Raw genomic sequence first — 12,878 nt, 5'->3', positions numbered from 1 at the left:
TACACTATGTTTCTCCTTTTTGAAGTTTAGACATTTTCTCGAATTTCTAGAAAAATACTGGGCAAAATGTTCTCATATATTTTGGAAAAAATTTGGTCATATATACCCTATATTGGTACTCACCATTTACAGTGAAAATTTAGTAAAGAGTGCATTTAGGGGAACTGACAAAAAATTAAATTAGAAAAAAAGTTTTTGACCAACCCTGCATGATTAAAAAAAACTGCAAGTGATTAGTACCTTTCGCAAAATGTTGTACTAACTTTGTGCATTTCTGTGAGAATAGCATGTATATTCATGAAGATACGGAAGTTTCTATAAAAATCCCAATTTCAATCACATGATTTTTTGCTTATAACATGCTGAGTTTTCAACAAATTTTTTAGAAATTTACAGAAATATCATAGAGAAATTTAAAATGTGACAAATCATTATTCAATGAGATATGAGAATTTTTAGTAAATGATTATTAATTGCACATACGCAAGAAATATAAATTTAATTTTTCATAATTTGACTACCAGATATATAGTGCAACTTCTATGAAAATTCCAGTTGAATGCCATGAAAATTCAGATAGATATACATGATATTGAGTGTAAGCTGTAATTTGTAAAGTTTCTGAAAGATAAGAGATTTTCTTCAAATTGGTATATGATTATTTGCTGTAATTTTATTTTTGACTTTGGTTTGTTTATTTTGTCATCATACATGTATCTTTGCTCCTTCACATAATGCTGTGTGCTCATTCTTGAACTTGGTTAGCGAACGATTGTTTGCATTATGAGCAAAAAGTTTGCGCTTTTTTATTTATTTTCACTTTATCACAACAGAGCCGATAGCTTTTTGCTTTCGCCCACACACGTGTTATGGAATTTAGGGTAATATTCTCTCCATGGTCTCTGGTAACCGTGCCTCAGTCAAAAATTAACACACGTACGGTGTGAATATTTATGATACAAAACTAGATTTAACATAGCAGCGATACATATGTGCACCTGAAGTTTTTTTAAAAATTCTGTTTGGAAAAAGCTGTAGGTTGATTGTATTATTGAACCTGATTTTAAGGGGGTTAGCTCATGAACAAGAGCCACAATTGTGGAAGAGATTTTGTGCTTGGGGAAGACCATGGACTGGAGGTGCATGAGGATGGTATTAAAGAATTATTGGTGAAAAATGTCTAGAAGTTGACTGTAGATGAAGTTATGGATCTCTTTTTCACGCACCAGCAAGAGTTCATGGATGGTATCTCATCTGAAGAAGAGAGAAGTAAAGAGGAGTCCCTCACATAAAATGAAATTATAGAGATGTGTAGAATGTGGGAATCTGTGCAAAACTCTGTAGAAAATAACAACCCAAATAAAGCTGTAGCAATGTGCAATCTCTTCAATGAACACTGCAATTTACCATTTCCCAGAAATCCTAAAAAAGAGGCAAAAGCAAGTGTCATTGGATAAGGTTCTCTTTGAATGGCACGCAAAAAGAATAAGTTTGCAAACAACAGTGAGTCTGTGAATCACCCTAAACGATAGTCCTCCTCTCTCTCTCCTTTAGAGTATGTTAATTTGTAAACATTATCCTATTGTACGTTTAGTTATGGTGTTGTTTGTATTACGTATATTTTATTACATTATATATAATTATTGATTGAATGACATTTTTGTTAGTAATTTTTATATGAATGGCTAGTTGTGGAATGAATTATCCAAGTTTCTATTATTTCCTATGGGGAAGCTGGATTCACATAACAAGCTATTTGGATAAAAAGCACATTGGCGGAACAAACAAATTAAGCTTGTTAACCGAAGTTCCACTGTGTATATATATACATGTGTGTGTGTATCCTCATCACCATCAACATCCATTTTCAATCTACTGCTGGATGAAGGTCTCTTCTGAATTTTTCCATTCTGCTCTGCCTGACGCTTTAGCCGTACAGTTGACTCCAGCCACTTTATTGTTATTATTACGTTGTCCCCCCCCCGGAGGTAGTAAATTGTAACACAATTCACACGTTTAAAAAGAAATATAATAAACATGTTGGGGTAAATCGAGACGCTATCCATACTTAGAATAAGACAACCATTAGTATTCTTATGGGCATTGTATAATATTTCATCATGTATATATATTGTTTGTGATTGCATTTTTAATTGGGTTGCTGTATTTTTGAAATATATGACATCCATATTTATTATGAGCATCTTTTTCTCAGCCACCTCATTCGGCATTTTGCCTGTTGTGGCATTGCATATATATATAGTTTAGATATAAGTATTTGACATCCATATTTTTTATGGGCATCTTTTTTCAGCCACCTCAATAGGCATTTTGTATGTCCACCTTTGTATTGGTGTATATATATACACACGGTGTATAGGTAATGGGGTATATGGCATTTTAATGGGTACAGGTGAACCATTGACTCTAGAGGTATATACTTCCAATTAGAAAAAGTATCCAAATAATACCTAGTACACAGATATGTTGTTCATGTTGCAAGAGGTTATAGTTACTAAAATAAAAAATTAAATTTTTTACAGTTCCGGTGTGTCCAAAACCCATATTATAAAGTTGTTGCCCTGTCTCTTCTAAGCCCAACTAAAATTATTCTACGTTTCTATGTGTAATATTCACTCAGATATTAGAATTTGAAAAATGGAGGAAATTGGGGGAAAAACAGCTTTAAATGCGGGTAAACTATTTTTTACCTGCATTTAATGATGTTTTTTCCCAACTTTCTTCCATCTTTTCAATTCCAATATCTCAGTAAATATTGCACTTAAAAAAAGGGAAATTATTTTTTTGTTGCCATCAAGAGAGACAGTGCAACAATATTCTAATTGGTTTCGGGCACAGGGTGTCTATATATAAAAAAGTTAATTTTCTTATTTTAATAACTGCACAACCCCTTGCAACATGAATGGCATATCTGAGTACTATAGACATTATTTGAATACTTTTTCTAATGGAAAGTATGCCTCTAGGATCATTGGTTTCCCAGTAGAATGTCATACATCCTATTACCTATGCATCCTGTATATACGAATTAAAATATATGATTCAACAAAAAATGAATTTGTAACAAATCAAAACGAAAAAATACATCGGGAATCATTAACAATCATACATAGAATAAAACTTTAAGTTAAAGCAAAACAGTTTAAGCTCGCCTGAAGATGTGAAGATATGTGAAAATGGTGAACATGATAAAGCCAATTAATACAAGGAATCTTGCAAGTTGAATTCAATTTTTTTACTTACGGCATTTGTGAGCTGGTTCATCAGAGTCATCACCACAATCATCATCAAAATCACAGAACCACAATTTGGGTATGCATTTACCATTATTACATTTAAATTGAGTCTCAGTATCACATTCCTGTTTATCTGTAACAATAAAAGTTTCACTAAAATATATCCTTTGCTGTAAAATTTAAAATATTTTAATGATGTTTGAACAACATTAATTTCCCATAACTATGCATATATAAATAACATTGTACTTGATATGATAATTTTATAATTATAAAGGGTGAATATGACTTATTCTGCCGCATGAAAGGGAGAGATAGACGAGCCCAAGTGGAACATTGAAGCACCCTACCAACCTTATCCTATCTTGAATCATTTTTGAGTTATGGTGGATAATCGATTATGGAAGAAAATGTATCAAGTCTAAAAATACCTACATGCAAACAAAGCACGTGTTTGTAAACAACAGAAAAATCATATAAAATGACATTAATTTCATTGAAATACCTGGACTTAATGGCAAGCTACAAGCGATGAAAGATTAGCAAAGTTCAAAATGGAATGGTCATCAAAATTTTAAATGATCAATTCCACAAAACACCCTTGTAGCTACAATCAGTCAATTTTACCTAAAACTTGTGCATTGTAATAGCTTTCAAAAGAGCCTACAGGAAAAATTTAGCTTTTTGTTTGCAAAATGTCACTGAAATCTGCATTTCTCGAAGTAGGCATTTTAATATATTTTGGCAACAATTTGATTTTCCCCTTCACCAATCTCTCAACGCTTGTAGTTCTTCATTAAATACAGAAATCCTGATAGAGGTGGTTTCACTTTATAAATTTTTTTCAGCAAAAACAAATTACCAACATCTGTAACTGCCGATTCTGGATTTTCATCTAATATCTACTTTGACGAAAGCTGATTTCAACAAAAGGCCAAATTTATTTTGAACCAGAACACCAATATGGCTTATTGTAGGCTCTTTTGAAAGCTCCCACAGCGGACAAGTTTTTGGTAAATTTGACTGATTGTAGCTATAATGCTGTTTACAGAAACCGTGTTGAAAAATTTTGGTGACAATTTGATTTTCAACTTTGCCAATCTTTCAGCGCTCACCATTAATCTAGCTATTTCAATAAAAATGGTGGCACTTTACAGGATTTTTTCTGTTCTTTCCAAATATGTGTGTGTAGTTTACATATAGGTCTTTCAGAAAGTTCAAAAATTTGGGTTTTTTCAGACTCGACACATTTTTTTCAAATTAGTTATCCACTGTAACTCAAAAATGGTTCATGATAGGACAGAGGTTGGCAGGGTGTTTCATGTTCCCCTTGACCTTGTCTATCACCACATTTAGTTTGGCAGAACATGCCACGTTCACCCTGCATTATTCTCCGTCTCCAACTGCTCTTAGGCGGATGCACACATAACTGCAAGTTTGACAAGCATGCATGTTCAATCTTTTTGGTCACTGAGTTACTCATTCACTCATTTATTTGCTCACTGACCTATACACTTGATTGCTCATTTGCTGATTTATTTGATCACTTGCTCACTCACAAGATGCCAAACTGTTTTTGGTGATTTTTCCAGCCCATGCCAGTGGAAATTGCTTTACATCATAAAAATTTGTTCAGGCCTCAAGCCACTTGTGCAAAATTCTCATACAGATGTTCCAGTATGCTCGATTGAACATGCATGCTTGTCAAACTTGCAGTTACGTATGTAGACACCTTTACACTACGTATACAATTATCAGTTGTTTGGAAATACAGTCAACCCTCAGTTTGCAAACAATTCTAACATGCAAGCAAACATGCATTTTACAAACATACATAATAAAAAAAACTTACACAAAATCTGAAGGAACAATTGAAGACGTGGGAGTAAGAGGCAAATAGCTCCAGTTTTCTAAATTTTTCAGAAAGGACAAAAAACACTTGTACATTTCTTGCACCGTATGAGACACCAGTAAAGCTACTTTCCTTTATATTTCTATAGCCATTGCTTGGAGCTGTATGGTTCTTGCCCCAATATATAGAGAATTTTTTCCTTTACAGAAATAAGTGCAAATAAAAAAAAAAGTGGAGCTGTCTGGCTCTTTTACCCACAACTTCAATCGGGGTATTGAGAAGTCTACAGCCACATGGCAATTTTTTTTAGAATTCTTCACCCAAATGCTATTCCTTTTATTCAGCCTATGGATTACAGCTCATTTTAAACTTCAAAAAGACGTACATCAATGAGAAACTTTTTAAAGATGTTTGTAATAATCTCTATCACAGAATTAACAATCACTGACTTATGGAAACAAAATTCTAATATCCTACATTTTATATTTATTGTAAAACTGGGCAGTAAGTCACTTACAGAACAATGAATTTGACTTGGAAGAAATTGTGACCATATTTCTTTGCAGGCAGAATTTATAGAGCTTTGACACTGAAATTATAGATAATATTAACAAAAGCAGACATGGCTGGTTCTACCCTGGTATGGGAAATAATCCTGTTACAACATAAGGGTAGGATTGTCTCTATCTAGAAAGAGCATTTTCAATGTTAGTTACATGATTTACATTAGTTTAACATTACGTGCTTGAGTGTAAAATACTGTTGTAAAAGCTCACAATAGAAATTGTCAGGGTCCCAGGAACAAATTAATCCTTATTAAATTGATTCCTATGCAAACTAGAACATTATTTTGGTTTATGGAGAGACTTCAAACCAAGGGCCAACTGTAAAAGCAATGTCTGATGATTTAAAAATAACACAACTTACGACAGAGAGCAGGATCTTCATCAGAACCATCAGGACAATCATCATCTCCATCACAATGCCATGCTTCAGAAACACAACGACCAGTGCTGTTGCACTTGAAGCTATGGTCACCGCATTCAAATCCTTTTTAAATTTATAAAATACAGAAATAAATGAAACTTCTATTTTTATTTGAATATGTATTCGAATGATCATAAATTAGTAGAATGATCACACAAAAAAATGAGGATCAGAATAGAGTTATAAATTTTTACACAGATGTATGAGACTCAATTTAATATTCTAAAACAAATACAAAAAGTTCCTGCATCTAATATCAACCACAGAAAATTATGGTTTTTCATTGCACTGAAAGATAATGCAACATATAAAAATTCATTGCCAATTCCATACTGTTTTTCTTTGCAATTTGCTTGAGCACTCCAAAATTTATATCCATAAAATGAATAAGTCACCTGGGTCTTGGCCAAGTGATTCTAATTTCTACTTCCAATAAACTTCACCTTGTTTGAAAAAAAATTAAGCTTGCATTCCTCTCCTCCAATTTTGCATACCTTAAAGACAGTTTTGATGGGCGTACATATAGTATAGTTTTATGTCAGTTTTGGCATGTTCTGCAATGTCAATAGCAGGATCTCTTGTTTTGCATATGCCTTCAGAAACTTTTAACAACATGGTGTATATCTCTAAAGCAATATCCATAAAAAATTATAAAAAATTCAAAAAGTTATATTTTTATAAGACATGTCTTTCTGGTATTTAATTACTCAATTTGTTATATGTCTATATCCTAACAGTGAAATTGGAAGGATAGAGACAGTCAAGATATAGAAGAGCTACAGACAGACAAACTACTGAGAAACTCTATGTATAAGTTTTTAATTATGGTCAGAGTTGTCATTATGATATATTTTTATGCTGCCTGGCAATCAGAAATCACACGGATTTTGATACAAAGAATATGCAAATCAAATTATGATAAAATAATGTTAAGTATTCTGTGTCTGGCTAAACTGCAATGCAGAAAATTTTTGGACCTGTTTAGACATTTCTGTTATAAGTAGAACATTTTGGCATCTAAAATTATCTCAACTATAGTTACTAGTTGAATTGGAAGAAACATTCATAATTACTGATTTCTGTTACAGAACATTGTCATAAGGCTATAAGAAGTGACTTTTTAAAGAAAAATAGTCCAAGGATGAAAAAAAGTGATTTCAATGCTAGATAACAATTTAAAACAAACATCATGGCATCCTCCAGAAATATTGATTTTTTATGTTCTTGTTCCAAATTTTATAGTTTCTTAAACATAAATACTAGCTGAACCTCCTCAGGGGAATTTACAAGATATCTTGCCCAACTTGATGCAATATATCTCAGCAATGCCAAGATATCTCACCTCCCTTAAACAGGATTTTGGCAATGATAAGCCCAGATACTTTTCAGCTTTGCATCTATTAACCCTTCAATGGGCAGCGCCGTATATATCCGCTCAAAAATGTTGTGGCGAATCTGGGCAGCGCCGTATATATTCGGCCGACCTGATCAGTTGCCTTCCCCTACTTTCTTTGTGTAAATCTGTCACTCATGCAGTTGACGAGCTCCTCCTCCAGTATTCCGAAGAGATCATGCCATTGTGGGACGCTCTATACAGCTACTCAATACAGGAAGCATACGGTACCAATTCTATTATCCCTTGCATTGTAACTGATATCTTGAGGAGCAAACGTGCAAAGTGTTGTAGTGAAAGAGAATTCTTGAAGATGTTTCTGTGGTCTGAAGTATTTTTTTTTCAGTCGAAAAATAGAGTATCGCTTTTTTTTCTTTCACTCAGTTATTTCTTCTATATTTGATTTTCCTTTGATTTTTGAAACTTTCGGGTGATAATTAGTTTAGAAATGGATATGATACAGAATTTATGTTTCAAAATAACTATGAACCTTAAACTAACACCCCCTTGAGCTGAATTTTTTTTTTCGTAGTAAAGAAAAGACCCCCCCCCCACTCCTCTCATCATAAACTGACTTATTTACCGCTAAACTATCCGTGGTCAACTTCGATATTGTAACTAAGCTATTGAGATCCTATATCTCTAACAGAATATAAACCGTCCCCAAAAATTAAATCCTATTTCTGCATCTTCTGACAGTTTTAAATATAGTTTGTTTTTCCTCACACCTATAGTCGAATGGAAAAACTCTCTCCCCTCAACTATCATTGATCACAGTCTGTCACAATCAAACACATTCTTTTGTATCGGTCTCAACAAACAATATTATATGAGTAAATGTCAGGAATTTCGCCATTTCACCATTTCTTTATTTTTTCAACAACAATCTCTCATTATTATCTATGCGTATTATTTCCTCGATAACTTCACAGTCTATAAATCGAGTTTATTACACTGCTGATGTATTCCAAAAACATAGAAATTTTAGTATTCATTGGACATCTTTCACGTTCTTTGCAAACATCGAACTTAAATATTACCATAGTTATTTGAAACTTTTGGAACTTTAGGTCCTACATTGCAGCCAGTTCTTTGAAGTTTTTGTAGTGACACTTTCTCAAGCCTGCACAATCCTCCAATCCTAATTTATCACATTCCTGCGTTAACGCAAAAGGGAAGGTCTAACCACCCCCATGAGCCAATATAATAATGTTATTTTGCAGGAAAAAACGTAATCCTCCCCCCAAGGAAATATAAAAAATTGAAACTTAAAACGCCCCTCTCTCCCTCAGAGAAAATCCTGCCTACGCCTATGATCACATTCACCTCTTTGACGTGGTCTTGTCTGTTTTTTCTGTGATTGATAAATGCCAATGTTGTGTTCAGAAAAGTGCTATTGTAGCGAAACTGCGTGGATCTCATAATGCCCACTTAGATGGGTTGCATATACGATGCAGTTCATTGGAAAATTCAGTCACTCTCAAAATAATAACATTTTGAAAGAAGTACGATGAGAAACTTTTATGAAACGAGAGACCGTTTGTGAAATTGATCACCGAATAGAAGTTGGGCAATGGCGAGAAGAATAAGGTGGAAAGCGTGTGGTGTGTCAAAATTTTGGATTTCATTGTCACAAAAGAAAAAATCTCATACTCAATATATTTTACAATGCCCAAGAAACAGGTGCATATACTTTGGGCAGAGCATTGAATACCAGATTATCCGATCAATTCTTGAATCTGTATTATCAGAGATCTGTTTTTTTCTCGTACTGAGTGCTACACTCAATGAAAAGTAAAAGACTTGTATTCGTTCTTTCCTCGAATTATTTTATTCTCTCACTGTTTTTATACTGTATGTCTGCGTGCTAAAAAGTAAAGAAAGTTCCCACAAAGCAAAAACTTTCAAGTCCTGTTTCTATTCAGTAAAGATTATTGATGATGTGTCATATTTATCCTGTGCCATGGGCGAAAATTTTTTAACTGTCTTATCAGCTAGGATCAATTGTATAGCATTAGCCTTTGTCATCTTATTTACAATTTTTTTTAACCTGATAATGTCACACCTGAATAGGAAATTTGATTGAGCTGGAAAGGTATTTATACTGATGTGTGAAGATTATAAGGTTATACAAAGAGAACTATATAAGGTGTTAATGCATTCAAATAAAACGAAGAAAAACTTGGTTTTTTTGTCTTCAACTCTTACGGCCTAAGTTTGAAAGAAAAAACAGCTTGACAAATGTGACGGGACTACGGATCAGTCTGGATTAGAGAGTTATCTCAATTTTTTTTGGAAGAGACTCTCTGAACACTCCCTCTTTTCAATCCCACCAGTGTCTCTTTTTACCCCGTCCCCAAAGGTAGATTTTACGAACGCCCATGGAAGAAAGCAAGCAGTTTATTCAAAGTAAATTGGTTGTATTGACCAGAGCTGATCATAACTGAACGAGGCAGAACTAAATTCTAGGAAGAGGAAGAATTTCAAGAAAAAGACAAGAATTTCTCATTTGGTGCCCGTGAAGTTATCTGTATCCGCCCATTAGTATAAGCCTCTTATCATCGTGGCTTGTTATAGCCAACACCAGAGGTAAACACAAATAAGCACTTGGTTGTTTCAAACAATGCTTGTCCTGTGGTCTCACACATTCCTATACTTTCCCACTTTTTTCGTTTCTCCTCGCTCTTCTTTTCTACTTTTTGAGCCATGTGTGTTTGACAATGGTTTTTGATGATTCAGTATAACATTCATACTATTTGACAGGTTACAGTTAGTGAGTAAAAGCAAACCCCAAAAGTACAATTATACAGGCTCTATTGAGTGAAGATGAATTCGATGAGAGAAGTTAACATCAAGTTCGGAGAACGATTGCTCATTTTCATCAGTTTCATCTGAATCTTGAAATCCAGAGTGCAAGAGACCATTGCAGTCGTGTTGTAATGAAAATTCCACCACCACCTCTAGTACGCCATTTTAGTGGGAACCCAGGCATACAGGTCCCACTATACAACGTTTCAAATTCATTCAACTAGTTAAACCTTTTTTTTTTATGAACCAGTTATTGAAAACATTGTAACGTAGATCAATGACTTTGCTACAGAATATATTCAACAAAATAATGTGCCACCAAAATCAAAGCGTGTTGGTCCGACACGAAGAATCCACAAAAAAATGCCAAGTTTCCAAGTGCTATATTCACAGAAATATTCAAATTCGAAAAACGGAGGCAATTTGGGGAAGAACAGCGTTAAAAGCATGTAAAACTGTTTTCCCACATTTAACGCTGTTCTTTTCCTAAATTTCCTCCATTTTTCGAATTTGAATACCTCTGTGAATATGGCATTTAGAAACCATGTAATTCTTTTGTGGCATCGGGAGAGACAGGGCAACAACTTTCTAATTCAAAGCATGGAGGACGGTATAAAAATTTAAGTGTTTTTATTTTGCTACACACTGTATTTTCACTCTCAAAACTAGTACAGGGGAATTTTTGAACGCCTGCTTGGGTGTTTTTTAATTTGAAATCATACCTCTACGACAGATGGTTAATGGATAGGGGCAGAGCTAGTATACTTACAGACAGGGCCGTAACTAGAATTTTTACTGCCCGAAGCCAACATTATTTTGCCACCGCCACAACTTTAAAATTCGATATACTTTTTTTAAAGGTGCTCTTTGTTACCACCTAAAACTGCCTCCCCCTAAATTTTGCCACCCGGGTAGTTCACCCCAGCACCCCTCTAGTTCCGGCCCTGCTTACAGGACACCTAGTATAAAGAGTTGATGAAAACTAACTTGCATATTGAAAATTATTAAGCTTAAGACAAACATTCCACGAAACTTTGTTGAAGACAAAATTATCCACGAAAAAATTATTTCATTTGTATGGTAACTAATCAACTGCTAATTATTAATAGTTTTTTAAACTGCAGTACGATGTTTTGGAATGTAGCGTACATACATGAATATTCATATCATCGCATACTGAATACCAACAGATAAATTAATAGACTGACATTTATCCAGTAAACATTGAATATCCACAATGCATGTCATACAATAGAAATTGATTTTATATTGAGTATTCACGAAACTTTCGATTCAATTACCGTAAATTCCGTAAGGATGTATAAGCCACATCAAAAGAACAGTTTTCGTGTAAAAATACCGTCGTCGAAGCCTCAAGTAAGACGCACATAATTTTCGTCAAAGAATTAAAAAAAAAATATTAAAATCGTTCGTGCATTTCCACTTACGTTCTGTGATTTCTTTATTAATTTTTTTACCATAACTTTATTAAAAAAATAAATAAGTAAACATTAAACGTTTTTCAGAAGTGAAAATTTATAGAATTCATTGGAATTCTCGAAGTTTCCATTATTTTCAATTGAATCCTCTGTTGTGAATGAAAAAACGTTGACGAATGAGATTTTCATGTAATAATAATTATTTATGATTATCTTTCAATTAAAATAATATTTTTGCATGAATCCAAAAAATAGAAAGAAATTGGTGAAAATGATAATTTCTCATTTTCTCCAAGAAATTAGGAAAAACTGATTTCCTAGGCTTCATAAACATTTAAACACTCAGTGAAGTCATTGTGGCTAACCTACAAAAGGTCTATTCATGTTGTTGAGGCACATTTCCAGATGACTCAAGTGGCCCGCACACATTGCCAGATTACTCAAGCAGCCCGTGGCACACTTTCAGAATACCTGAGTGACTCGCAGCACATTTCCAGTTAACTGAAGTGGCCGCAACATGTTTCTCAAACAATGAAGTAGCCCCATTCCCCAAAAGGTTGAGCACACTTGCCTTAAAGTAAGGGTGCTCACCCGAGAGTGTGGAGCTATATCGATTTGACAACATGTCACGAGTCACTTAATTAAGTGATCTTGAACAGCACAGCAGGTTATTTGTGTGATCTGTAAATGTATCATGGGCCACTTAAATGATCTGGAAATTTGCCTCAAGCCACTTAATTGAAGTAAGAGTGTGCCACTTGAGTGATCTAGAACAGTTTTTCTTAACCAACGGCCCTGATATCATTCATACTAGGCCACGAGTGATTAGCCATTTAATTTTTCCTCATTCATTTTCCATTGGTCGTTTCTTTGACTGAGCCTTGGACTAACAAAAATGAATGAAACCGACCCATGGGCTCCAAAAGTTGAGAACCATTGATCTAGCAGAACGTCCCAGGTCACACAAGTGATCTGGAAATATGCCGCAGGTCACTTAACTAAAGTAAGAATGTACTGCAAACCACTTAAATTATCTGTAAGTGTGATGGGGGCACTTGAGGGGGTCACATTCGGTCCATGAGCCATGAGTTCAGCACACATGTATGCTTTAAAATAACATATACACCCAAAAGTTGTTTTCC

The 12,878-nt window shown here is 34.2% G+C and overlaps 1 protein-coding gene across 2 annotated transcripts in view; it reads right to left on the bottom strand.

The window, feature by feature from the left end:
* mgl (low-density lipoprotein receptor-related protein megalin) overlaps window positions 1-12,878 on the bottom strand; it is a 425,733-nt gene that overhangs the window by 71,955 nt on the left and 340,900 nt on the right. For both annotated transcript variants that reach the window (XM_089252561.1, XM_089252562.1), the window contains 2 exons: window positions 6,037-6,159; window positions 3,265-3,390 (listed from right to left, as the gene is read on the bottom strand). In XM_089252561.1, coding sequence (XP_089108687.1) covers window positions 3,265-3,390; window positions 6,037-6,159 — 249 coding nt within the window. The remainder of the gene's footprint in view (window positions 1-3,264; window positions 3,391-6,036; window positions 6,160-12,878) is intronic.

Source organism: Pholcus phalangioides, unplaced genomic scaffold (assembly GCF_987345545.1).
Source record: "Pholcus phalangioides strain wild (caught in Gottingen) unplaced genomic scaffold, Ppha-v1.0 ptg000029l_1, whole genome shotgun sequence".
Taxonomy (NCBI): domain Eukaryota; kingdom Metazoa; phylum Arthropoda; class Arachnida; order Araneae; family Pholcidae; genus Pholcus; species Pholcus phalangioides.
Note: the sequence above shows the minus strand (reverse complement) of the source record. Positions and strands in the feature narration are given on the sequence as shown.